This window comes from Myxocyprinus asiaticus, chromosome 1 (genome assembly GCF_019703515.2).
Source record: "Myxocyprinus asiaticus isolate MX2 ecotype Aquarium Trade chromosome 1, UBuf_Myxa_2, whole genome shotgun sequence".
Classification (NCBI taxonomy): domain Eukaryota; kingdom Metazoa; phylum Chordata; class Actinopteri; order Cypriniformes; family Catostomidae; genus Myxocyprinus; species Myxocyprinus asiaticus.
Window position 1 is genome coordinate 14,528,442 of NC_059344.1, and position 25,913 is coordinate 14,554,354.

Sequence of the window (25,913 nt, forward strand, 5' to 3'; positions counted from 1 at the left end):
TGTTTTTTTTTTTTTTTTAACAAAAATTATTCATTATAAAATTATACTTATATACTTATATGGTACTTCAAACAATGTTGTGGAATTACCATGGTACATTATTATTTTTTTTTTTTTTTTTTTTAGTAACTGTACAAAGCTGTCAAATTCAAGTTTGGGGATTAAAGAATTCACACGATGCCTGAAAAGAAAAAACTCTCATTATCATTCATATATTCTGTGTATCTTTCTCAAAGTTTCACAAACGGAACTGGAACATCGTGCTGAACTGGTAAATTACACAACTGACATCTAAGATAAACTGATGAATTGATTAAACGACATTTCTCTCGTTTGTGCTTCTTTCGGCGGACTTGAGCGCGACAAATTAGGTAAACATGAGCAACGTCATAGAAACAAACGTACCAATCAGAGCGTTCGATTCATTACTCGTATCCAGGAAGTGGAAGATGCGTTGAATACACGACAGACTTCCAGTTACCAGAGTAATTGATCAGTTCTTCATGATCAGTCACTGATAACCTCACACATAAGTGATGGACTGGGACGAAGGAGACGGAGTGAGTGGGAAAAAAGATTTATATTCTAGTTGCATCTGTTTGCTCAGACCTGTGAAGCTAGATTAGCTTCTATTGCTAACTGATCACCTGAGTGTGTATTTGTTTGTTTTTGTAAGTGTTTGTGCGTATATCCACGTCGAGCAGATCGATCGGTCATTCAAGATACACAAGTTATACTGACAAATCGATAAGTAAAAAGGTTTAGAGACGAGTCAAATTGTAATATGAAGCAGATGTGATGATTGTAAGACCTGTTTAATAGCTATCAATAGCCCTGCTAATCATTGGGTTATTACTGACCATAAATGGCTAATTATTTAACATGCTTATGGATTTACTGCAGTTTTGAGATCATAGGAGGATCAAACAGCAAATCATGCACCATCAGTCAGTTTGCTACTGACAACCTGTATGAAGGTTCACTTTCTGCCATGTACTGTATGTTATGTTCACATGTTTATATAAAATGAAGAATGCTCGAACAATTAATAAACATTGTAATATAGTGTAATCAGCCACATGCAGACTACCTCATGTCACCGAGGTGTGTTCTTCTCAGTATATTACTTAGATGCACCTTTGTAACATCGCCATCTAGTGACACATCTTAGTAACAACAATAATCTGTTTGATCATTACACTGTAGACCCTCTAAAAATGTTAGCTTATTAGGGCAGTAACCTTTAGATGAGAATGGTCATATTGTATTTTGAAGTGCCACTCCCATGGTCATATGGGTGACAGTTGTCATGGACATGGCGGTGGCCACGAACATGGAGGTCCTGGATTCGGTGGCTTCATGCCCGGCTTCCATGGCCCACTCGTCCCGGGACCTCTTGATCCAACACAGCAGCCGAGGAAGTTCTCACACCCCGAGGACAGCAGTTCCTGGGATATCATCAAGGCAACACAGTAAGACTCAGTGGGATTAAATTTAATTGTAAAGATACCTTGGACATGGGTAGTTGACATGTCCTGCGGTGTGACATGATTCATTTCAATTATTGTGCATGCAGCTTCTAAGCTGATCTTCATTGAGAGACCTGTACTTTTAAAGGAATTGTTCACCCAAAAATAATCGCACCTAGTATCACAGATGCGTATGACTTTCTTTCTACAGCAGAACACAAACAAAAATATTTAGAAGAATATCTCAGCTCTGTTTGTCCATAAAATGGAAGTGAATGGTTGCCAGAACTTTGAAGCTCCAAAAAGCACACAAATGCAGCATACAATAAATCCATATCGCTCTAGTGTTCTCCTGAAGCGATCCAATCAGTTTTGGGTGAGAACAGACCAAAATATAACTCTTTTTTTTTCACTATAAACCTTGTCATCAGCAGTCCTCTTGGCGATCATGATTTTAATCTCGATTACACTTCCTATAGCGCCATTTAGCGCTCTGCGCATGCGTCAAGCACTAAGAAGTGGAATTGAGCTTAAAATCGTGATCGTGCCTAGAGACTGCAATGGCAAGATGTACAGTGCAAAGAGTTATATTTTGGTCTGTTCTCACCAGAAACTGATTAAATAACTTCAGAAGACATGGATTAAACCACTGGAGTCGTACGGATTACTTTTATGCTGCCTTTATGTGCCTTTTGGAGCTTCAAAGTTCTGGCCGCCATTCACTTGCATGAAACATTAAACATTTATGCACATTTTAACCTAAAATCTTGATGTTGATAGACGTTAACTAGGAATATACAGTATATTGTCACACCTGTAGATTGCAAGGTATTGCAGTTTCACACATTCTCAATCTATTCTAAGATCAAGCTGTAATGACACTGAGCATTGAGTGAGGAAAGTGTGTAAACAGATCATCGATCTTTGCATTGTAGAACAGACAAAACATGATATAGAGTTCAAATACAGCATTGCGTTGTGCTTTTGTAATAGCTAGGTTTCCATTAACAGTTTTGTTCTACATCTGTTGTCTCACTTGCACAAATAGTTCATTCTCATTAGAAAATACAGGTTTTCTCTACCAGTTGTTCATGCATTGAAACCTGAGTGTATGAGGCTTAATATTTGGAAGTCAAGTCTGATGCAAAAATAAACTAAATCTTTCCATTGGGATTTTAAATTGTAGGTATGGTGCTCTTGAGAGGTGTAAAGAGCTTATAGAGGCTGGTTATGATGTCAGACAACCTGATAAAGAGAATGTTACGCTGCTCCATTGGGCTGCCATCAATAATCGAGCAGATATTGTCAAGTAAGATGTGTTTCTGTTGTTTAATGGCTATTTAATTGACAAGTTCAAGACTGCGCATTATGTTAAAGGAATATTCCGGGTTCAATACAAATTAAGCTCAATCGACAGCATTTGTGGCGTAATGTTGATTACCACAAAAATAAAGTCCCTCCTTTTCTTTAAAAAAAGCAAAAAATCTGGGTTACAGTGAGGCACTTACAGTGGAAGTGAATGGGGGCACATCCGTGATCCGCATATTTGACTTGGCACACGCCGGAAAGCCTTTCCTGACGCAACCCCCAGTGACCGGGGGACTCTGGTTGAGCTTAACTTGTACTGATCCCGGAATATTCCTTTAAGGTTTTATTAACAGTTATAACACTTAAGTTAAAAATAAAGGTTTGTTAAAAGTTTAGTAAATGTTTGTTTAAAATTTCGTAATTGTATTCTGTGTTCTGATTTGTTTCATAGATACTATATATCTAAAGGTGCCGTCATAGACCAACTAGGTGGTGACCTCAATTCTACACCACTCCATTGGGCCATACGGTGAGTTTTATATAAACCCTCAATTTAAACGCAGGCGAATTATGTCTTATTAGGGAAAGTTTGCTATGACAGGGCATGACATGGAAATTGGCAAAAGCATATGATTAAATACTTTATTACGATTGATTTCTCATCCAATTACCAATTAAATGTGCTTTGTGCCGTTTTTGTAAAAAAATTAAAAAATACCATCACTTAGATCAGGTCAAAGCAAACAAAACATGTATGTTCCAACAAATGCTGGATTCTTTTGTTAACTTGGAATGTTTACATTTTTTATTCTGTCTGTATAGCTGCTTACATTGTTCCCCCTTATCTCTGAACAGACAGGGACATTTGTCTATGGTCATTCAGCTCATGCGTTATGGAGCTGACCCATCATTAGCAGATGCAGAGGGGTATCGTGGGCTCCATCTGGCTGTACTCTTCCAGCATATGCCCATCACTGCTTACCTTATGGCCAAAGGACAGGTGCGACAAACAGTGTCATTTAAAAGGAATAGTTCAGGTTCAATACAAGTTAAGCTCAATCGACAGCATTTGTGCCGTAATATTGATTATCATAAAAAGTAATTTAGACTTTTCCCTCCTTTTGTTAAACAAAAAGCAAAAATCGAAGTTACGGGTTACGGTGAGGCTCTTTCTGGGGCCAATCCGTAAACGATAAAATACTCACTGCTTCAAAAGTTTAGCCACATGATGTAAATAATATGTGTTAACATGATTATAATGTGATAAAATCGCTTATTAACTTTTTCTGTGTAAAGTTAATATCCAATTATTCAACTGTGTTGCCATGGCGATGCAACGACGTAAACAATGATTTAGACAACTTTACAGCATAAATACATGAGTTTATTATTACTTCAATTACTTTAATAATACTATTATTATTATTTTATTACAGCATAAATTATAAGCTTCACATTTCTGCTTTTAAACCCTCCAAACACTGCCCCATTCACTTCCATTGTTTTTTAAAGAAAGGAAGGATGAGTCGAAATAATTTTTTTGTGGTAATCAGCATTATGTCATAAATGCTGTCGATTGAGCTTTTATTTAACTTATAAATATTACTTTTATTGAACTGGGAATATTCCTCAGTATTGAAAAGGCATGCTGGTTTGGAACAACACGAGTGTGAGTGAATGATGACAATTTCCCCTTAAAGGAATAGTTCACCTAAAAATGAAGTTTTCTTTCATCATTTCCTCACCCTCATGCCGTCCCAGATGTGTTTGACTTTCTTTCTTCTGCTGAACAGAAATGAAGATTTTTAGAAGAATATTTCAGCTCTGTTGCTCCACACAACGCAAGTGAATGGTAGCCAGAACTTTGAAGCTCCAAAAATCACATAAAGGCATCATAAAATTAATCCATACGACTGCAGTAGTTTAATCCATGTCTTCAGAAGCGATATGATAGGTGTGGGTGAGAAACAGACCAATATTTAAGTCCTTTTTTTAAATCTCCACTTTCACTTTCACTTTCACATTCTTTTGTTTTTGGTGATTTGCATTCGTCCTACATAGTGCTTGAAGTAGAATTAAAATAATGCAGGTACTTTCCTTGTTGTTTTTTAATGTTATATAAAAAATATACTCTTAGACTGTTTTTGTTTGCAACATATATTTAAAAATAAGTAAATAATTTGGGGGATTTATAAACTGAACTGGGGCCAAACTTTTTTTTATCCGTATTTATCTTACCTAACACTTATTATAACTAACATGTTAACATGTAAAAACAAAACGGTTAATTATGTGTTTATTTACATTTAAATAGTATTTAAATTACATTTTCAAGGTCAAATTCCTTCTTAAGATCTGGCTGAAGAACAAATATGGCCTTACATCCTCAACTAACAAATAGGTTTTGTTTAGCTTTACTTTGAAAATAAAAACATACAATGTATGGTTATTGTTTATGAAAACTGAGAAAGAATATTTAGATCTGCTAAAGTCTGTATCTTTGACAATATCAACACACATAAGAGAACAATGGCAATCTAATGTAGAACTGTCTTTTCACATTAAATAAATGCAGCCTAAAACTGAAAAAGAGCATAATGTCTGTTTTTCCTTTTTACATTTTTTATTATCCTCCCATTCAATGAGGGCAAAATTTGCCTTCCTTATCCTGCACACATTAATTTGCACACAGGAGCCAGATACTTGTGCAGATAATAAATAATCATAAGAAACAGTGAACAAACTGATTTGATGATGTTCAAGATTGAGGACGATGTAGAAATAACACTGTCAAGATATATGCATAGGCAAGTTCAGTGTCATTTCACGTAATCTTTTTATGAGCACTACAGAAAAGAATGGAGAATAAAAGCACATTTTCCTGTGTATTTTCTTTGAAGGTTTTGTTTTCATCATCGTTTTGCCTCTTGTGAAAAAAGGTTGTGCGTATGAGCTGACATCACTGACAGTCTGTAGTTTCGACTGCATCCAGCAGCTAAGCCATTTGCATAAAAACATTTGAGTGAATAAGACGTGATAAAATGTGCTCACCCAAAAGTTGCTGGTTCATGTTTTGGAGAAGAGTGAAACTGAACTATGGCCTGACAAGCTTAAACATGGGCGCTCCTCTGGAACTGGACCATGGATCGCTTGATGACCGCGGCTGCTGTTGCACATGTCGAGTGTTGTTAAACTCACCGCTGAGTTTTGCGCAGAGAGGGCTCGGATGTATACTAGCACGATTTTATCAAAATAATTTGGAAGGTCAGATAAAGGTGTTTGGAGAGCCTCATCAAATCACTGACTTACATTAAATAAAGACATTACATCGTACCAGGAGACTCTGAGAAGTGGTGGTATGCAAGACTCTGTAGAGTAAATTATAGAAGTGCAGGTACTGCGTACCGCCCCACTTCAAGCACTGTTCATACATATATTGCCACATACTGGGCAGGGAGGAGAATTTATAGTAAAAAAGGACTTAAATATTGATCTGTTTCTCACCCACACCTATCATATTGCTTCAGAGGACATGGATTAAACCACTTGAGTTGTATGGATGACTTTTATGCTGCCTTTATGTGCTTTTTGGAGCTTTCACTTGCATTGTATGGACCTACAGAGCTGAAATATTCTTTTAAAAATCATAATTTGTGTTCTGCAGAAGAAAGAGAGTCATACACATCTGGGATGGCATGAGGTTGAGTAAATGATGAGAGAATTTTTTAATTTTTGGGTGCACTATCCCTTTAAAACTTACATGGTTAACAATGGCAATGTGAAAAACATTTGCTTGTATTGAATCTACTTGTTGTTTTGACATTGTTTTAGGAAGTGGATTCACCAGATATAAATGGACAGACTACACTGATGTTGGCAGCACAGAAAATCATTGGGTAAAACTTCTGATTGACTCGACAGACTTCAGTAGCAGTTATTAACACCAAAAACCTTTTTCTCAGACATCATAAAGTATAATACAAGGGTTCTCAGCTGGTTGGTCACAGGACTGTTTTGATAGGATCAAGGACAGGAGATAAAAAACAAGTAGAAATGCAAATAATAATGTCCAACTAACCATTTTATCAGTGTTGGGTGTAATGTATTACTAAGTAATTAATTACTGTAATTAAATTACTTTTTCATTTAAAAAGTAATGTAAGGTATTACTCTTAACTTTTCAGTAATTAGTTACTTCTGATATAATTGTGTTAAATACTGTATAGACTCTAGAACAATTCTATATAAAACAATAGTGAATTTAAAATCGAAATTTAACATCTAATGTTAAAATGTATGTTTTCTAATTTAACGCAGCCCCCTTAAATTCTCTGGCCAGTTCATGAATAATTTGTTTGATTTTATATGATTTATTTGAAAGAATTAAAAACACAGTTTCATGTCTATCCTTATATTTTTCATCTGGTCGAGGTTGATCACGGTTTTAGAAAGTAAAAATAAGTAACCTCTTTCGTGTTGATATTTGTGCATATCGTTCGGCCTATGCAGTCCGTTGTAATTTTAATAATTTCAGTGTTTAATGTTAAGGAAATTTTTTGTCAAATAAACAATTTTGGTACTTTGTTGGGTAGCTGCTTCATCTGGGTCCTGAAGCAAACCAAAACCAAAGACTAGTGTAATAGACACAGCTTGAAATTTTGTATATCTCGGGAGCTGTAGTTAAAAAAACTCTTTCCTTCCGTAATACTTCTCTCTTCTCACACTCTGTCTCTGTGGTTTTCTTTAATACAGATCTGAGCCCACAAACTTCCTGCTGAAGTGCAACGCTTCAGTGAATGCTGTTGATAAAGTAAACAGAAACTCCCCTCTACACTGCGCTGTGCTGGCCGGCAACGTAGATGCTGCAAAGATCCTGTTGGATGCTGGAGCCAGTGTGGACTTGGAGAATGCCAATGTAAATGTGCACTAACAGAAATAAATCTTTGTGTGGATGTGATTTAGAATAGCACTAGAGAGAAACTGGGTATGGTAAAGTTTCAACCCAGATTTTAGAAGTGTCTGGGTGATCAAAAGCAGCATTCCATTTTGAATGATTAATAATACATTTAGATCCGGTGTGTAATTTATGCACCACTGAACAGAATTGCAAAAAAAAACATTGTTTTCAAACAGCTTTCCAAAACCGGCCCCCATCTGCTGTGGATCAAAGAAACAGATAGTCCTGCCCCCAGCTGACACCATTGGTTGAGTCAGTGTTGTTGTGTTATGCTTGTTGAGCCGCTGAAAACAAATAGGAATTTATGAGTGTTTCCATTTTGAGAAAATAAACGAATGGCTTACTTAAAGGAATAGTTCACCCAAAAATGAAAATTCTCTCATCATTTACTCACCCTCATGCCATCCCAGATGTGTATGACTTTCTTTCTTCTGCAGAACACAAGCGAAGATTTCTGAAGAATATCTCCGCTCTGTAGGTCCATACAGTGCTAGTGAATGGTGACCAAAACTTTGAAGCTCCAAAAAGTATATAAAGGCAGCATAAATGTAATCCATATGACTCCAGTGGTTAAATACATGTCTTCAGAAGCGATCCAATCATTTTTGGGTGAGAACAGACCAAAATGTAACTCCTTTTTCACTAAAAAAATCTTGACGTCAGCAATCTCCTTGGCGATCATAATTTCAAGCTCGATTACACTTCCTAGCACCATGTAGTGCTCTGCGCTAGCATCAAGCACTAGGAAGTTTTAAAATCATGATTGTGGCTAGAGTCTGCAATGGCAAGATATACCGTGAAAAATGAGTTATATTTTGGTCTGTTCTCACCCAAAATCGATTGGATCGCTTTAGAAGACGTGGATTAAACCACTGAAGTCTTATGGATTACTTTTATGCTGCCTTTATGTGATTTTTGGAGCTTCAAAGTTCTTACCACCATTCACTTGCACTGTATGAACCTACAGAGCTGAAATATTCTTCTAAAAATCTTCATTTGTGTTCTGAAGAAGAAAGAAACAAGTCATACACAACTCGAATGGCATGAGGGTGAGTAAATAATAAAGAGAAATTTCATTTTTGTGTGAACTATCCCTTTAAGTTGTCTCTAGGCTGGGATAGGGGAAGATTTTAACTCTCATTTCAGCTTTAACTTCCATTTATGTGGCATATTTTCAACTGTTTAGTTGGAAATAATGTAGAGTTTTATACCTTGAATTGTGCAGCTTGTTGAGGAGAAGTGTCCTGTTGTTTATCTAAGCGACTGGTCTTACGATTTTCACTCGGCAGATGATAAAACAGGATAAAAAGTCCCATAGACTTGCATTGAAAGAGCTACTTGTGCCATATATAGAAACCAGAGTATTATAAAGACTATAGGGTGGGCTGTTTTGACTTAGACAAGTAAGCAACCACCCAGAACACCCTAGCAACCACCTAGCAATGTCCCAGAACAATTTAGTATCATGACGAGGAGTTTTACACATGTAAGCACTACTCACATTTACTTCAGAAAATGTAGAAGTTTATTTGGTAAGTATTATTATTCCCTGCCCGAATTGCATTGGTTAAATCAGCAGAAAAGTCATTTAAAAGGTGGAGAATGTTATTACAAAACCTTTTTTCAGATGAATTGTGTAGAATAAGACCAGGAACATTTATATATAGAGTAAATGTAAATGCTGTACATTTTGTAATTTCATGTTTTCTCTAAGCTCAGTATGAGAATAAGATGATTGCATTCATATGCAGTTCCAATTTCTTTCTGAAAGTACCTTGCACATTTATTCCATAGACTTTAAATGGTATGTTGTGACATCATTGCATGTTATTTCGTGTCCACTCACTAAATCCAAAGCTGTAATGGTGATAATTGAACAAGCAGAACAAAAGAGCAGTGTTTCTCCAAATGTGTCAAACTGGCTCTAAAACATTGTGCTCCGTGCATACTCAGGCATTCAGCTTGTATGTTGAGAGTTACCTTGTGTCGGGATTTTTGCTGACATTTTTTTTGTTATTTTCAGGGTCACACTCCCATCGACCTTGCGCACCAGGTGCACAGCCCTCTGCTCATTCACATGCTCAACGTAGTGAAGACAGAAAGAGTCAAAGCCAACTCCGCATGTCGGAAAGTGCTTAATAAATACAAGGTATTCATGCTCGGACGAGCTCACACCAACAAGTTCGGCTTAAAGCCTGGTTCAGGGTTACGTGTACATACTGTATTTAAAGTCTGATTATTTTAATATCAAATTTACACAGGCAAAAAAAAAATACATTAAATTTTTATTTTTATTTTATGACCTTAATTATATACTTTCATATCTAGAGTATTTTTCTAAGTATTTCGTTTAACAATTTGTTTGTGTATGTTCTCGTCTTAAGTGGATTCTTGGCCTATCACTGTTGATTACTTTAGATTAAAGTATATGGCTTCTTCTAAAATGTTAAATATGTTTGGAATTGCATACTATCATGCTACTCTTACTATTTCTGTATTATCTTGTATGTATACTGTGCACAGTATGTAGATTGTCTGTATGTGTGCAATGTGCTTGACCTTCCATTTACAGTTTAGAATGAATGAACGGAGAGTAAAATCAGCCACAGTTTTTAACATCGGTTACGTGACTCATTTAAATTTTAATTCATTTTTCAGAGATGATAACTACGCTGCTAGCTGAATTAAGCATGCAACGGGAAGTCATCACACTGACAAAAAATACTATTTGAAACATTGAAGCTTTGCACAGTACGCACTTGTTGATACACACACACACACACACACACACTACTTTTACCCAAAACGCATCTTAAAGTGACAGTTCACCCAAAAATGAAAATTCATCATTTACTCACCCTCATGCCATCTCAGATGTGTATGACTTTCTTTCAGAACACAAACGTAGATTTTTAAGAGAATATCTCTGCTCTGTAGGTCCTCACAATGCAAGTGAATGGTGATCAGACCTTTGTAGCTCCAAAAATCACATAAATGAAACATAAAAGTAATCCATAAGACTCTAGTGTTTAAATCAATATCTTCTGAAGCAATATAATAGGTGTGGGTGAGAAACAGATCAAAATGTAAGTCCTTTTTTACTTTTCACTTTCACTTTTGCATCTTAATGTCACATGTGGAGCCTGTTTAGTTTCACTTTCACATCTGAAAGTGAAAGTGGAGATTTAGAGTAAAAACAAAAAATGACTTAACTATTGTTAAGTTTCTCATCCACACCTATTATATCATTTCTGAAGATATGGATTTAACCACTGGATTACTTTTATGTTTCCTTTAATGTGATTTTTTGGAGCTACAAAGGTCTGATCGCCATTCACTTACACTGTAAGGACCTACAGAGCTGAGATATTCTTATAAAAATCTTCGTTTGTATTCTGCTGAAGAAAGAAAGCCATACACATCTGAGAAGGCATGAGGGTGAGTAAATGGAGAGAATGTTTTTTGTGTGAACTATCCCTTTAATACCAGGTGTAAATGGGGTCTTAAAAATAGTAGGCAGTGTATATACCGCACAGTGTTCAGAACGCTGTACGCTAGTATTCCATTCCAAACATAGGCTTTGTTCCTTATTTAAGACTAAAATACTATTAGTGCTGTTATCAAAGTAAATATTTGGAAGCATTGGAAGCACAGAAGTGAACTATTAAAAAATATTTAAAATATTTATTTTTATTATTTAAAGGAAAAAATGTTGTTGCATCTCATACAATTCCCAGCTTTTCTGTGGTTTGTATTTAAAATCTGTTACTCAGAAGTTCCATGCAAACACTCTTAATACACACAAACACACACACACTGCTTTCACTATCCTTATTAAGAAAGACATGAGGGGAGTACTTGAAATCCCAGAGCCTTGAAAAAACAGCAGCCAATTTCTCACATAATGCGTGTTTGGCCCTGGAGAATTCTCCATTTATAGTCTTTTATGAAACGAGAAAGTAACATTCCACTTATTATTTGACTCACATTCCTCCTTTGCTTTAACCCTGATTTTAGACTTGCACTGCAGTTGAAAAGACTTCATTATTCAGAGGATGAATGGGTGAAAATGTGTGTGTTGTGACTCTAGAGGCCACTGTTTTAAGAACTGTAGAATCCTCCAGCACTGGCTATAGTGTAACATGGAGGAATAAAAAATAAAATAAAAAAAAGCTATCTGTGGTTTTTCTATTTCAGGTCTATCTACAGTGTGTGTTTAGTGTTGTTGTGGTCGGGGCCTTCGGTGCCATATTGGACATGAGGACGGAGTCTTGGTTACTGAAGGGAGTTTTACTCGCTTGCATTATAGCCGTGATCAACCTCACTTCAAGGTCAGCAAACACACTCTAACACACACAGATACACACACACACACATATGTTGGTGCGGTTATCCTTATGAGGACTCTCCATAGACATAATGATTTTTGTACTGTGGAACTATAGATTCTATCCCCTAAACCTAACAAAAAGCTTTCTGCATTTTTACATTTTCAAAAAAACATCATTTAAGTGAATTGAATTATGGGGACACTAGAAATGTCCTCAGAAATGTACCACATTTATAGCATAATACCTTTGTAATTACCAGTTTGTAACCTAAAAAAAGTATCTTTTAAATACCTTAAAATGTCATTTAGTGCTGTCAAAGTTAGCGTTAACTTATAAAATACTTTACCATCATCTACTCTAATTTCCGAACCCAACACAAATGCATTTTTTTTTTCCTTCTTTTAGGAATACTACATAAAATGTTGATATTTATTGCATTATCTGTATAATTTCACACAGTATGCTGCATGGATTAAAGGCTTGTTCACACAAAGTCTGACAAAACAACAAAGATGTTCACAACTGTTTTTGACACCAAAACTATTTAAAGGGGAAGATCATCATTTACTCACCCTTTCTTCTGCTGAACACAAATGAAGATTTTTAGAAGAATATTCCAGCTCTATTTGTCCTCACAATGCAAGTAAATGGTGACTAGAACTCAGAAGGCCAAAAAAGGACATAAAGGCAGTAGAAAAGTAATCCATATTACTATGATCAATGAGAAACAGATAAATATTGAAGTCCTTTTTTACTGTAAATCTACTCTTTCACTTTCTCTTCCACATATTGGCATGGAAGTGACTTTCACATTCAGCCACCTACTGGTCCTGACCTGGTCAGAGGTGGAGATTGATATAGATACCTATATGCTACCATTGTTATTTGGGGCAGTGGTGGCTCAGCGGTTAAGGCTTTGGGTTACTGATCAGAAGGGTTGGGGGTTCAAGCCCCAGCACTGCCAAGATGCCACTGTTGGGCCCTTGAGCCTATCTGCTCCAGGGGCACCATATCATAGCTGAGCCTGTGCTCTGAGCCCAGCTTAGCTGGGATATGTGGAAAAAAAGAATTTCACTGTATATGTGCAAATGTATAATGTGTGATAAATAAATACAATTATTATTATTATTTTTGGAACCTCTTGAGTTCTGGTCACCATTCACTTCCATTGTATGGACGTATAGAGCTGAGATATTCTTCTAAAAACATTCATTTTTGTTCTGTAGAACATTCCTGATGAGGGAATTTTCATTTTTGGGTGAACTATCCCTTTAAAGCAAGTGTGATGCTGAACTTTCATAATTGTCTGAAAAATTGAATAAACGTTTAGTCATTGAAGCAATATAAAAAAAATTGCCCTGGCTTCCAAATAATAAACAACAGACCAATGCAGTATGGTATTGTTGTTATGAAAGAGTTCATATGGGTACATTGTTTTGGCTTAAAATCTTGTTTTGCATTTAGTGTGAATAAGCCTGATTAGTTAATTCTGTAATTGGTGATGCCCAAACCCAAAACAGCCTAGCCACCCATTGCAATGTGTTAGAATATCTTAGCAACTGCATTGCAAAAACCTGGCAAAACCCACACCAACCTAGGCAGGCATTTTTGCCATCTTGTTAGTATGAACATTCAAGGTTCATCAGAGATTTTATGTGAGATATTGCAAGTTGAATTCTGGAATATGGTGGTTTAACTTTCATTGGCTTTGGATTCATCTGTTGAATGTACATTTTTGAACTGGGCAACTAAATGAGTTTGCAGTGATGTTGACCTCCACAAGAGGGCACTGTAAACACAGTTAACAAGCACTGAGAGTGAGCTTTTGATTGTCTGTACTAGGGAACAGTTCAGGTTGGCACAAAGAGGTAGAGATGGATGGATAGTGGATTTTGCAGATCGATAACTAAGGTGCTGGAAAAGTCTGATAACCGATTAATCGGCCGATAGTTTTTAAAATTGATTTCTAGAATGCAACAACAACACAAAATACAAATAAAAATCTTTCATTACTATGACGGGCACAGACATAGAGGCTACAAGAGTCCAAAAGGAATACAATCCCACATGCAGTTTATTGTTCAACCAAAATAATAATAATAACCAGAAAAAAAATGAAGAGTTGGTGCGTAACGTGGGACTTTTATTTTCTATTTTCTCCCCAATTTTGGCGTGCCCAATTCCCAATGCGCTCTAAGTCCTCGTGGTGGCGTAGTGACTCGCCTCAATCTGGGTGGCGGAGGACGAATCTCAGTTGCCTCCGTCTGAGACAGTCAATCCACGCATCTTATCACGTGGCTTGTTGAGCACGTTACCGTGGAGACCTAGCGCGTGTGGAGGCTTCATGCTATTCTCCACGGCATCCATACACAACTCACCACGCGCCCCACCAAGAGCGAGAACCACACATTATAGCAACCACGAAGAGGTTAACCCAATGTGACTCTACCCACATTAGCAGGGCCAATTGGTTGCTTAGGAAGCCTGACTGGAGTCACTCCGCACACCCTGGATCCCAACTTGCGACTCCAGGTGTGGTAGTCAGCGTCTTTACTTGCTGAGCTACCCAGGCCCCCATAACGTGGGACTTTTAACGGAAAACACCAGGGACTCTTATTTTGAATTGACCAAGACTTTGCTCTGATAAAACGCCCTATACTGATACAATGCTCTATGTTTAAGTATTTAACAAAATAAGGTTTTTATATCCTATTTAACCCAGTAAGGGTTTTGTTTCTGTCCATCCACCCATCCATCCATCCATCCCATAAGTATTGAAGGGACACCATCCATCCATCCATCCGATGAGGTTTAATGAGGAATAAGGTTTAGTATTCACGAGATATGAAGTTTGAGACACAATGTATGTGCTGACAGACACATTTCCATACAGTCACATTTTCTTTCCATGTTTTTGCTTCACTTCAGAACACTTGATTATTTAATAAAAACATTTTAAAAAAAAGATGCATTGAAGTGAGGATAAAAATATGGATGAATATTGTCAATGATAAAAGATTTAAATAAAGCAAATCCCCATGAGGCCACTGTTTTAAGAACTGTAGAATCCTCCAGCACTGGCTACAGTGTAATACTTAGGAATAAAAAATTAAATAAAAAAAAGCTATTTGCAACTATCAGTATAGATTTTGCCGATAACCAATAGTTCCAAAAAGCAACTATCGGCACAAATTAATCTGTAAAAGCGATACATCGGTCTACCTCTACAAAGAGGCACAGGAAGATTTTAAAGAGCTGCTATTCCCACTACAATAAGTGCCCTAACAATGCTTTTCCATTTGTGTGTATGTGTGGTTTGACTCTTCAGGCAGTTGGCGACTGTGGCAGTACAGTCCTTGATTCCCTCGACAGGTCTCATGGCCTCTGTCTTCTGGATGGTGGTCACTTGGGGCTTGTGGTTTCTGCCTGATATCCTTATATAAAACCCAGACACCCCACTCCAATCACACACACGCATACACTTGTGTTCATGTCAGCCATGGCATATTCTACATGCAAAACGTCTCACAAATAAATACATTGATTTTACATGCATGTTTTCCTGCCTTTAAGACAATGCAGATTAATCCTAATGACAGAATAATTAAAGAAATATGGAGCCGGGGGCAAGTTTAGTGCATCACAAGGGGTTGAAGCTTTATGAAGTTAATTATCACTAATTGTTGCCATTGTAACTTTTCCTACTACTAAGATAAAATATGAACATCTATAATCCTCTCCATTGTTTTGACATGGTGAAATAATTTCTCTAATGATGAACAAATGGGTTTATTCTCTACGGAACAACAAATATCCATATGGCAGTTTTGTATAATAAAAAAAAATGATTTATCTATATTTTGTGCATGTTAGCATTGTTGCACTGATTTTTATATCCCCTTTACATTTGTTTTGTTAAATGAATTGGATCTCTGCTCTTCTCTCATTAATTAGAAAGAAAAGAAGTCACATTAATAGTCTAAAGAAAATGCTATTTCTGTTTGGTTTTCGGAATGGCCTTAACATATGTGCTGTTTACATGACCCCAGCGCTACAGTCCAGATACTCTTTACAGTGAACGTCACAGCTCTGCTGTATTACTACCTGCGCTCCTGCAGGACAGACCCTGGCATCGTTAGGGCAACCGAGGAGGAGAAGAAAAGGGTAATGACTTGACATTGTCTGATTTGCTGCTGTTACGCTACTGTCTGATCAATTTATTATACTATCAGTTAATTGTAGTGAGATTCTGATTGGTTTGTCTGTGTGGTTTTGTGTGATTCATTTTTTACAGAATTACACTAAATCAACTCGGGCAAGATGACAAAGATTATTACGATTAGTGTTTATATAAAAGATGTTTTACAGTTCTACATTTCTGAACAATTAATTTTTTATGTGATGTGACAGAGAGGGGATAAAAATTGAGTACACATTGAAAATATGGGATTTAAAAGCTAGCAATTTGAAAATTGAAAACAAAGAAACTAGGCTGTATTATTTCTAGATCACCAGTCAAATAAGCAGATTTGTGGCATTGACGATGTTAACTCCTTGCTTTGACAAGATGCTCTTTGGAACATTCTCATTTCATGCTGGGATAACATGGATTGTCAGACCATTTCTGCTCAAGAGCATGCTGTCATTATTAAAGCAAAATGGGGACATACCAAATACTGACATTATGAATGTAAATCATTTAATCATCATGTACATTTTTAAGTTTAACTTCTCACTCAAATTGTTATGCTGAAAAAAGTAGTTTGAAAAATGCAAAATAGAAGCATTTTCCCTAGTGGACTAGAAATTAGAGGTCGACTCATTGTAGATTTCGCATATACCGAAAACTAAGGTGCTGGAAAAGTCTGATAAATGATTAATCAGGTGATAGTTTTTAAATCGATTTATAGAAAGAAAGAAAAATAATCTATCCTTTTATAGTTTATTGTTAAACCAAAATCCTAATAATTAACCCCCCCCCCCCCCCCAAAAAAAAGATTTGGTGTATAACGTGGGACTTTCAATTATAAAAACACCAAAACACATGGGACTCTTATTTTGAAATGACAGAGAATTGGCTCTGTAACAATGATCTATAATTACAGTTGAAGTCAGAAGTTTACATACAGTTAGGTTGATGTCATTAAAACTAATTTTTTAACCACTAATATTAGCAAACTATAGTTTTGGCAAGTCGTCTAGGACATCTACTTTGTGCATGACATGAATAATTTTTCCAACAATTGTTTACAGACAGATTGTTTCATTTTCAGTTGACTATATCACAATTCCAATGGGTTTTGGAAGTTTACATACACTAGTTAACTGTGCCTTTAAGCAGCTTGAAAAATTCCAGAAAATGATGTCAAGCCTTTAGACAATTAGCCAATTAGCTTCTGATAGGAGTGTACTGAATTGTAGGTGTACCTGTGGATGTATTTTAAGGCCTACCTTCAAACTCAGTACCTCTTTGCTTGACATCATGAGAAAATCAAAAGAAATCAGCCAAGGTTCATCCTTGGGAGCAATTTACTAATGCCTGAAGATACCACACTCATCTGTACAAACAGTAGTACGCAAGTATAAACACCATGGGACCACGCAGCCACCATACCGCTCAGGAAGGAGATGCATTCTGTCTCCTAGAGATGAACGTAGTTTGGTGTGAAAAGTGCAAATCAATCCCAGAACAACAGCAAAGGACCTTGTGAAGATGCTGGAGGAAACAGGTGGACAAGTATCTATATCCACACTAAAACGAGTCCTATATCGACATAATCTGAATGGCTGCTCAGCAAGGAAGAAGCCACTGCTCCAAAACTGCCATAAAAAAGCCTACAGTTTGCAAGTGCACATGGGGACAAAGATCTTACTTTTTTGAGAATGTCCTCTGGTCTGGTGAAAGAAAAATTGAACTGTTTGGCCATAATGACCATCATTATGTTATGAGGAAACAGGGTGAGGCTTGCAAGCCAAAGAACACCATCCCAACCGTGAAGCATGGGGGTGGCAGCATCATGTTGTGGGAGTGCTTTGCTGCAGGAGGGACTGGTGCACTTCACAAAATAGATGGCATCTTGAGGAAGGAAAATGATGTGGATATATTGAAGCAACAACTCAAGACATCAGCCAGGAAGTTAAAGCTCGGTCACAAATGAGTCTTCCAAATGGACAATGACCCCAACCACACCTCCAAAGTTGTGGCAAAATGGCTTAAGGCTTTTTGTCTGAAAATTTGTGGGCAGAACTGAAAAAGCGTGTGCGAGCATGGACGCCTACAAATCTGACTCAGTTACACAAGTTCCAGCAACTTATTGTGAGAAGCTTGTGGAAGGCTTCCCAAAACTTTTGACCCAAGTTAAACAATTTAAAGGCAATGCTACCAAATACTAACGTTTGCCTTCATTCATTATTCCTGTTGGTGTATATAGTGTACACTCTTTTTCTACTTATACTTTTTTTTTTTTTTTTTTTTTGGTCTTTCTGTAGAATATTATGGTTCTGGCAGAGGCAGGCTGTTTGGATCCCAGGATATTTTGTACTTCATGTATGGTAAGTTTTCTCAGTGCAGTAATATCCCAAAAATGTTATTGTTTCCTGGAGGTTTGTTCATCAAATGCTCTAGGTAATAATACATTTGTTTTGCAGATGAGGAAGCCAATGAGAGCCAGTCACTGCTTTACATGTAATGCCTGTGTCGCTAAACAGGATCACCACTCCATTTGGATCAATGGCTGCGTCGGTAACGTGCACAGACTGAGAGTTTTTTGCCATATACTACTTCTCTCTTTACTTATCCCTTGTTCTTCTGTTTTCTCACCTGTTCCATAGGGGCCAGAAATCACCCGTTCTTTGTGCTGTTCCTGGTGGCTCTGAACTTCCTCTGCATCTGGATGTTCTATGGCAGTATCATGTGTAAGTACAAAATATATTCAAGTAATTGATGTCTTTACAATAACATCTGGCATTTTTGGTCTGTACAGAAGAAAATGTTAAATAAACTATAAAAAAATGTGTGTATTTGCGCAGACTGGTCAAAACACTGCCCGCTACACTATGCTGAGGATGGCGTATGGGGGGCATTAACCGCTCTGATGGGATGCTCTCCCTGGGTGCTCTACATTTTCTGCTTTGCTTTCTTGAACATCTCCTGGGCCTTCATACTTCTTGTGTTGCAGCTCTACCAGGTAAACCACAGCCCCTTCAATATGGGTTTAATTTGTAGTTCCCTTAAAGGAACAGTTCACCCAAAATTTTAAGATGGTCTTATCATTTATCGTACTCACCCTTATGCCGTCTGAAACTTGTATGACTGACATTCTTTTGCGGAACACAATCAAATGTTTTTTGTTTTTTTATGATATATGAGGTTTTTTTGTCCATACAATGCAAGTCAATGGGGTCCAACACTTTCAAGCTCCAAAACAAAATGTAAAGGTGATCCATATGACTCGAGTGATTTAATCCATGTCGTCTGAAGTGATATGATCGGTTTTGGTTGAGAAACAGACCAAAATGTAACTCCTTTTTCACAATAAATTTGGACATCTGCAGGCTCCTTGGCATATATTTTTGAAACCTGACATGCGGTTTGAATTGGAATGCTTCCAATAGTGACCTAATCAGATCAGTACCAATATTAGCCATTACTCATATGGTTACCAATATATTGTGCATCCCTAGTTCTCATAGCAGCTGTTTTGAATGATGAACAGATACTACTAAAGGGTTTTACTATGAAAAGAAATGTGAATAATGCACTTGACAGGAAGGATTTAAACTCAGTCACCTGAAGCACTTCAGGAGGAGACCAAATTTCTCAAGTTGTTTTCATGTGGTTACACATAAAAAGTATTAATGTGCGGATAAATTAGACAGTAGCTCAGACTAAACATACTGGCTTTCTTTCCTTTCAGATTGCTTATCTGGGTCTGACGACAGCCGAGAGAGTGAACCTGACGCTCAGACAGAGGAAGCTCCCTCAAGCCTTCTCCCTCAGACAAAACCCATTCAAGTAAGCTGAAGAATTTCTTACCTAGTTGAAACTAATGAAGGTTTATAACAATGCTGCTAAATAAGAACTTAATTAAAGCTACACTCAGTAATTATTTTGTTGCCCTGACACCTAGTGGTGTAAATTCAGCATCACTCAATGTCCTATTTGAAGTCAGCCATTATTTATTCTGCTACTAAAAGCATTCTATCATCGAGATAAAGCAAGTAATATTTGGCTGGACATATTATCTTAACATGGTGGCACTCATGAATGTGCGCCCAGTACCATGTGTACAATACAGTTGCTTTTTTTTTTTTCTAAGACTGATATGACAAGAGTCTTCATCTAATGTGAGTGTACACCATTTTTAAACATATTTTGGTCAATCTCAAAAACATTTGTCTTTCTGACTTACAAAATATTGATATTTTCAATTTAGTTCAGATTAGATTTCACGCATAAAAGCTGAGGGTAAAACATTTTTAACATCTTGACATTATTGTTAATCATAAAGAACAACTTGACCTCTGAACTTTGACCTTGGAAGTTCTTCTCCACAACTTTTGGTATTTTCAAAATACAAGTTTTTATCATTGACAACACCACTGACATGAAATCAAGGGACAAACATTCTTTTTAAATTATGAATTATTTTTTTTTTTTTTTTTTTCTCTTTTGCACACGTGTTATGCCTTGCACTAAAGTTTGACATAAGAAAACAAAATAAACACATAAATAACTGTAAATGTCATAGAAATGGTGTACCAGATGAGGTGAGTTTTTTTATTTATTATTTTATTATTATTATTATTATATTTTCTAAAAATGTGTTAAGTACAGAGTCAGAGCATTTAATTTAATTTTAAAATGTTTAGGTTATAGAATGATGCCTTAAATGGGGTTACTTGACTATTTGAAATAAGGATGAACCGATATATCGGCTGCCGATATTTATCGGCCAATTATTGACCAAATTGAAACCAATCGGTATATCGGTAATAAGCATGCCGATATGAAAAACAATGGTTTATTTAAGCAATATCACACGAGCAATATTGCAAGTGTGATATTGCTTATATACAACAGTTTAATGGACTAGTAAAAAAAAATAAAATAAGAGGAAAAACTGAGTATGGTCACAAAAAATGCATTTGTGCATGGAACTACTTTCTTAAATGACGGATCAGAATTTGCCGTTGCTGGTTCAAACCAAATGATGCGTCCAAGCCTCTCAAAAATGTCACATTAGAACTAGTATCACGGCTTGGGCTGTTTCTAACAAGTTATTGGAGAACAAGTGTGTGTGTGTGTGTGTGTGTGTGTGTGTGAGAGAGAGAGAGAGAGAGAGAGAGAGAGAGAGAGAGAGAGAGTGTGTGCGATTACCTTAGTCTGTCTCGACACTAAAACAGAGATGCTGTAGTGTGTTAGTCAGCTTTCTGAAGATAATGTCATTTTGGTCAAATGCATGCTATTTTCTCTGTGGAAAAATAGCTGTCTGAGCAGGGGTATTTCTCCCTATTTTGCGGTAGCCATGCCACAAGAGTCACTCACTATAGAAACCTCAATGTCCTCCGCCATTTTGAACAGTATGTCCTCTCCAATGTGTAAACTCTGGTAAGAGGTAAGCTCCTTGAGTTTGTGTAATTAATCAGTCTGTTGTGTCTCTCAGCTGTAATGAGCCTTAATGCTGAAGTTGTCAGTTAAAAGCTGTTTAAAGCTTTTTCCCAGCTTTAGTAGTGTAGTAGCAATAACAGTGATCATAGTGTGTAGATGAATGAAATCACTGACTGACTGACTGACACTGACTTAATGCACGTCACTTCAACTGGCTCATATTACACACAAAAATAGTCTTTTATCACTAACCAAAATCTACGATGTCACAAAAATAAATTTAAAGTGACACATCTAGCTCTTTTACATATCTGCGCTGTTCTCTTACACTACTGCCATATTGTGTGCTTCATAATGCACCACACATTCTCAATTGGATATGGTCAGGACTGCAGGCAGGCCAATCTAGCATCCTCACTCTCTGCTCACACACTTGTAATCCGGGCTGGATGTGGTTTGGTGTTGTCCTGCTGGAAAATGCAGGGACATCCCTGGAAAAGACATGCTGGATAGCAGTATTTGTTGCTCCAAAATGTTTATATATCTGTCTGCATTTATGGTGCCCTCACAGATGTGCGAGTTGCCCATGCCATGGTCACTGACACATCCCTGTTCCATACAGACACTGGCTTTTGGACTGATGCTGATAACAGCTTGGATGGTCCTTTTCCTCTTTGACCCGGAGAACACGATGGTTGTGTTTTTCAAAAACTATTTGAAACTTGGACTCGTTGGACCAAAAAAACACGGTTCCACTGTTCTACTTTCCATCTAAGATGAGACTGAGCCCAGAGAAGTCGGCAGAGCTTCTGGACAGTGTTGATGTATGGCTTCTGCTTTGCATAATAAAGTCTTAACTTGCATCTGTGGATGCAGCAGTGAATGGTGTTGATTAACAAAGGTTTACTAAAGTAATCCCAAGTCCATGTTCATGATATCCATTACAGATGAATGACGTTTTTTAAGACAGTGACGTCTGAGGGATCAGAGATCACGCACATTCAGAAGTGGTCTTTGTCTTGCCCTTTACGCACCAGATTCTTTGAATCTTTTAACTATATTGTGCACTGTAGAGGGTGAAATGCCCAAAATCCTTCCAATTTGTCTTTAGGGAACATTGTTCTCAAAGTGCTGGATTATTTGCTGAAGCATCTGTTGGCAAATTGACAAGTCTCGAATGATCCTTGCTCTTGAAGGACTAGGCTGTTTTTGGAGGCTCCTTATATATTATGACACGATTGCCTCACCTGTTTAACATCTCCTGTTTCACATTGCCTTGTTATTTCAACTCCTCAAATTGTTATTAGTCTTAAATTGCCCATCTCAACTTTTTTTGGAGCATGTTGCAATCATCTAATTTGAAATTACTGTACATTTTCACAAAAAAAAAAAACAAACAGTGAAATTCACAGGTTAAAACATCATATAATGTGTAGTTGTAGTGCTTTCAATATAGCAAAGGGTGAATATAATTTACAAATTACTACTTTTTGTTTTTATTAGCATTTTCATACTGTCCCAACTTTTTGGAATTGGGGTTGTACACTAATACTTAAAAACCGTCATATGGACATGACAGATGTGAAAGCGTCACTTAGCTGTTGGCTACATGATGAGGGAAACCATTCAAAATGCTTTAAAACCAGCAGACTTTGACATCTGAGAAATCAGTATGATATATCCATTAATGCAGCACAGTTAATGGAATTAAAATTGAAATCGCAGTATGGCCTTGTGCGATAACTCAACCTTATAAGGCTGCATTTGAAAATATCATTCAGCACTTCAGTCAGCACTGTGTGATCAAGTGGCGCCCTCTAGCGGTCTGGACGGCATTATCCATGATACCAATATATTACAGAATTTAAAAGGGGGTTTTGTTCTTTTGGTAACAACTTTTAGTTTTCCATGATGTAGTTGACATTTCTGTGGAATTGCCCAACATGCATAGTAGGAATTTGTAATGATTTATCATCTACAGTACATGCATGTAAAATCTGAGTTCTGTTGATTTAAACTGCAAAAATAGAAATGCAAAAATGTTTTAGAAGTACAAAATAACCTTTTGTGATATCAGTCATCATTTTATCATATTTAGTAATTTTTTTGCATCTTTTTTGGCTCTTTATCTTCTGTTCATCTTTTATTGTGTCTCTCTTAAACATTTTGCCTGTCAGGTGTTCAACAGATCCAATCCATGTTCAGTGGAAATTATTTATTGTTAGAACAGTAAAAAAGTTTTGTACCTCTTTGTACATTTTTAAAGCATAATTCCAACATATTAGTGATCTGATGACAAAATGAGGTAAGCGGCAAAATATTGGTATTGGTATCGACCTATAGTTTTTTTGTTAAAATCGGTATCGGCCCAAAATTTTATAAAGATGCATCCCTAATTTGAAACCTTTTTCATGACTTAAAAATCAAGGGACATGTTTGTCTCCATTTTTTAGATAATGGCCCATTAAAAAAAAAAAAAAAAAATGTTTTAACAAATGTAAAAAATTTGCAATTTTTCCAGTGTTGGAGTTGTTTCTTGAAAATGTTCTATTTTATTTAATGAAACCGTGTTATATTGTAGACCAGCATGCTCTCTTGTACATGTACACGTAATCTCCACTCAACTACAGTATTTTTTTTTCACCTAAGGAATTTGGTTAGAACAGGAAAGGCTGTATTGAATTATAACGTTGTCACCTCTCCCCAAAAGTTTCAAAGAAATACACAGGTCCTCAACTTTTGTTCACTTTTGAGGGCAAAAAATAAAACAATAGGTCATTTTATGACATTCATCATTCATTTAATAAGTTACTCTTATTCTATCTGATCATTTATTCACAGGGGCTCTTCAGCCATAACATTCCTCTCTTGTTTTTTCTCTTGTAGTCTGGGAGTGGTGAGGAACCTGGTGAACTTCTTCCAGTGTCGATGCTGTGGCCTGTGTAAGCCAGTGGTGCTGGACTGGACTCAGCAGTATCCTATGGGTCTCAGCAGAGAACATCCCATGTTCAGTGGCCCGGATGCTGTTTGACCCACTCAGGGAGAGCACACTTCTCCTTCAGGACACTTTGACCCAGCCATAGAGCCATTGACGTGATTTTAATACCTTTTTAAATGACGGAGATGAAGATTCGACTGATCACTTGTTCTTTTTTGCAAGAGCATCAACTTTTTATATTCATCTGAAATATAGTATATATGTAATGTATATTACGCTGATGAAGGTTAGATTTTGCCTTACAACGTTTATGTTATACAAGAGGATGAATACATGTTTATATGTATACTGGTATATTTTGAATTGAAATTTTTTGTATGGCCCCTTTTTTTAAAATCTGTGAATTTGTTGATATAAAAACTACTGGAAATGGCAAATACACAAAAATGCTGAATTACAAAATGTAAGTAGCTGAAAAGCATATTTCCTTGACTTGTTTTGAGAAACGTACATCTCTTTGCTACAGGATGAATCAAGATACATTTGAAATTACATCAAACTTTAATAATCAGATGTATCTTCACACTGCAGAGCTACCAAAACGTTGATGCCATTAGTCAAGACACGTCAGCTGTATGGAACAATTTGAATAATTAATAAAAACAATAATTTCTTAGCTATTTGTATAACGATAGCCCACCATATCTATCCTGAGCAATCAGGTTGATTTTCAATAGCAATTTTGATATTATTATTATTTAACCACTGTATAGTACATGACCGTGTTTGATTGCATCTACGTTGAAGTAATTCTTAATAACATTCCTCATCCTTTCTTTTATTACTTAATATTTCATCATAAGGGAAATGTTCTTTAAACCTGTTCTGTGATTTGGAATAAATCAGGCTTTTTTTGTATTTATGTTGGTCAGATTCATTGGCTATTGTTGCCAATTTTTGTTCTGCACAGGCCAAACATGACCTCAAACATTACAATATCTATGAATCCTTAATGGGCAAAAAAAAAAAAAAAAAAAAAAGTGGCTTGTAATAAATTTAGTGCACACAAATATATATAAATAATTAAAACTGAAAGATGTTTTTTAGCGTGTGAATGTACTTTGTCTGGGTGAGTATAAAAGTCTTCAGGGTCTTCCTTAGAAACAACTTTTTCACCCTTTTCAGATGGTCTTTGAATCAATAAGTCTTTAATTCTTAATGTCATCATTACGCTTTTATGCTATGACAAATGTGTAGTTAAAACTGCATTAATAAATGTGTAACTTATTAGTTTTATGCA

The 25,913-nt window shown here is 36.5% G+C and overlaps 1 protein-coding gene across 1 annotated transcript; it reads left to right on the forward strand.

Moving 5' to 3' along the window:
• The first annotated feature begins 424 nt into the window (after positions 1 to 424).
• On the forward strand, positions 425 to 25,786 carry LOC127444948 (putative palmitoyltransferase ZDHHC13). The gene is made up of 17 exons (XM_051704631.1): positions 425 to 560; positions 1,276 to 1,472; positions 2,656 to 2,778; positions 3,229 to 3,306; positions 3,633 to 3,777; positions 6,609 to 6,673; positions 7,530 to 7,692; positions 9,758 to 9,883; positions 11,932 to 12,065; positions 15,394 to 15,494; positions 16,105 to 16,229; positions 18,555 to 18,617; positions 18,714 to 18,807; positions 18,897 to 18,980; positions 19,095 to 19,252; positions 19,982 to 20,079; positions 24,562 to 25,786. The coding sequence occupies exons 1-17, from the start codon at positions 537 to 539 to the stop codon at positions 24,704 to 24,706; spliced, it is 1,923 nt and encodes a 640-aa protein (XP_051560591.1). The 5' UTR covers positions 425 to 536; the 3' UTR covers positions 24,707 to 25,786.
• The last annotated feature ends 127 nt before the right edge of the window (positions 25,787 to 25,913 follow it).

Bases quoted from the DNA above. Each gene is read 5' to 3' on its own strand.
- LOC127444948 (XM_051704631.1), top strand. From the start codon at position 537: ATGGACTGGGACGAAGGAGACGGA. The intron at 3,307-3,632 runs GTGAGTTTTATA...ATCTCTGAACAG, and splicing joins CCACTCCATTGGGCCATACG to ACAGGGACATTTGTCTATGG. The intron at 18,808-18,896 runs GTAACGTGCACA...CCTGTTCCATAG, and splicing joins TTGGATCAATGGCTGCGTCG to GGGCCAGAAATCACCCGTTC.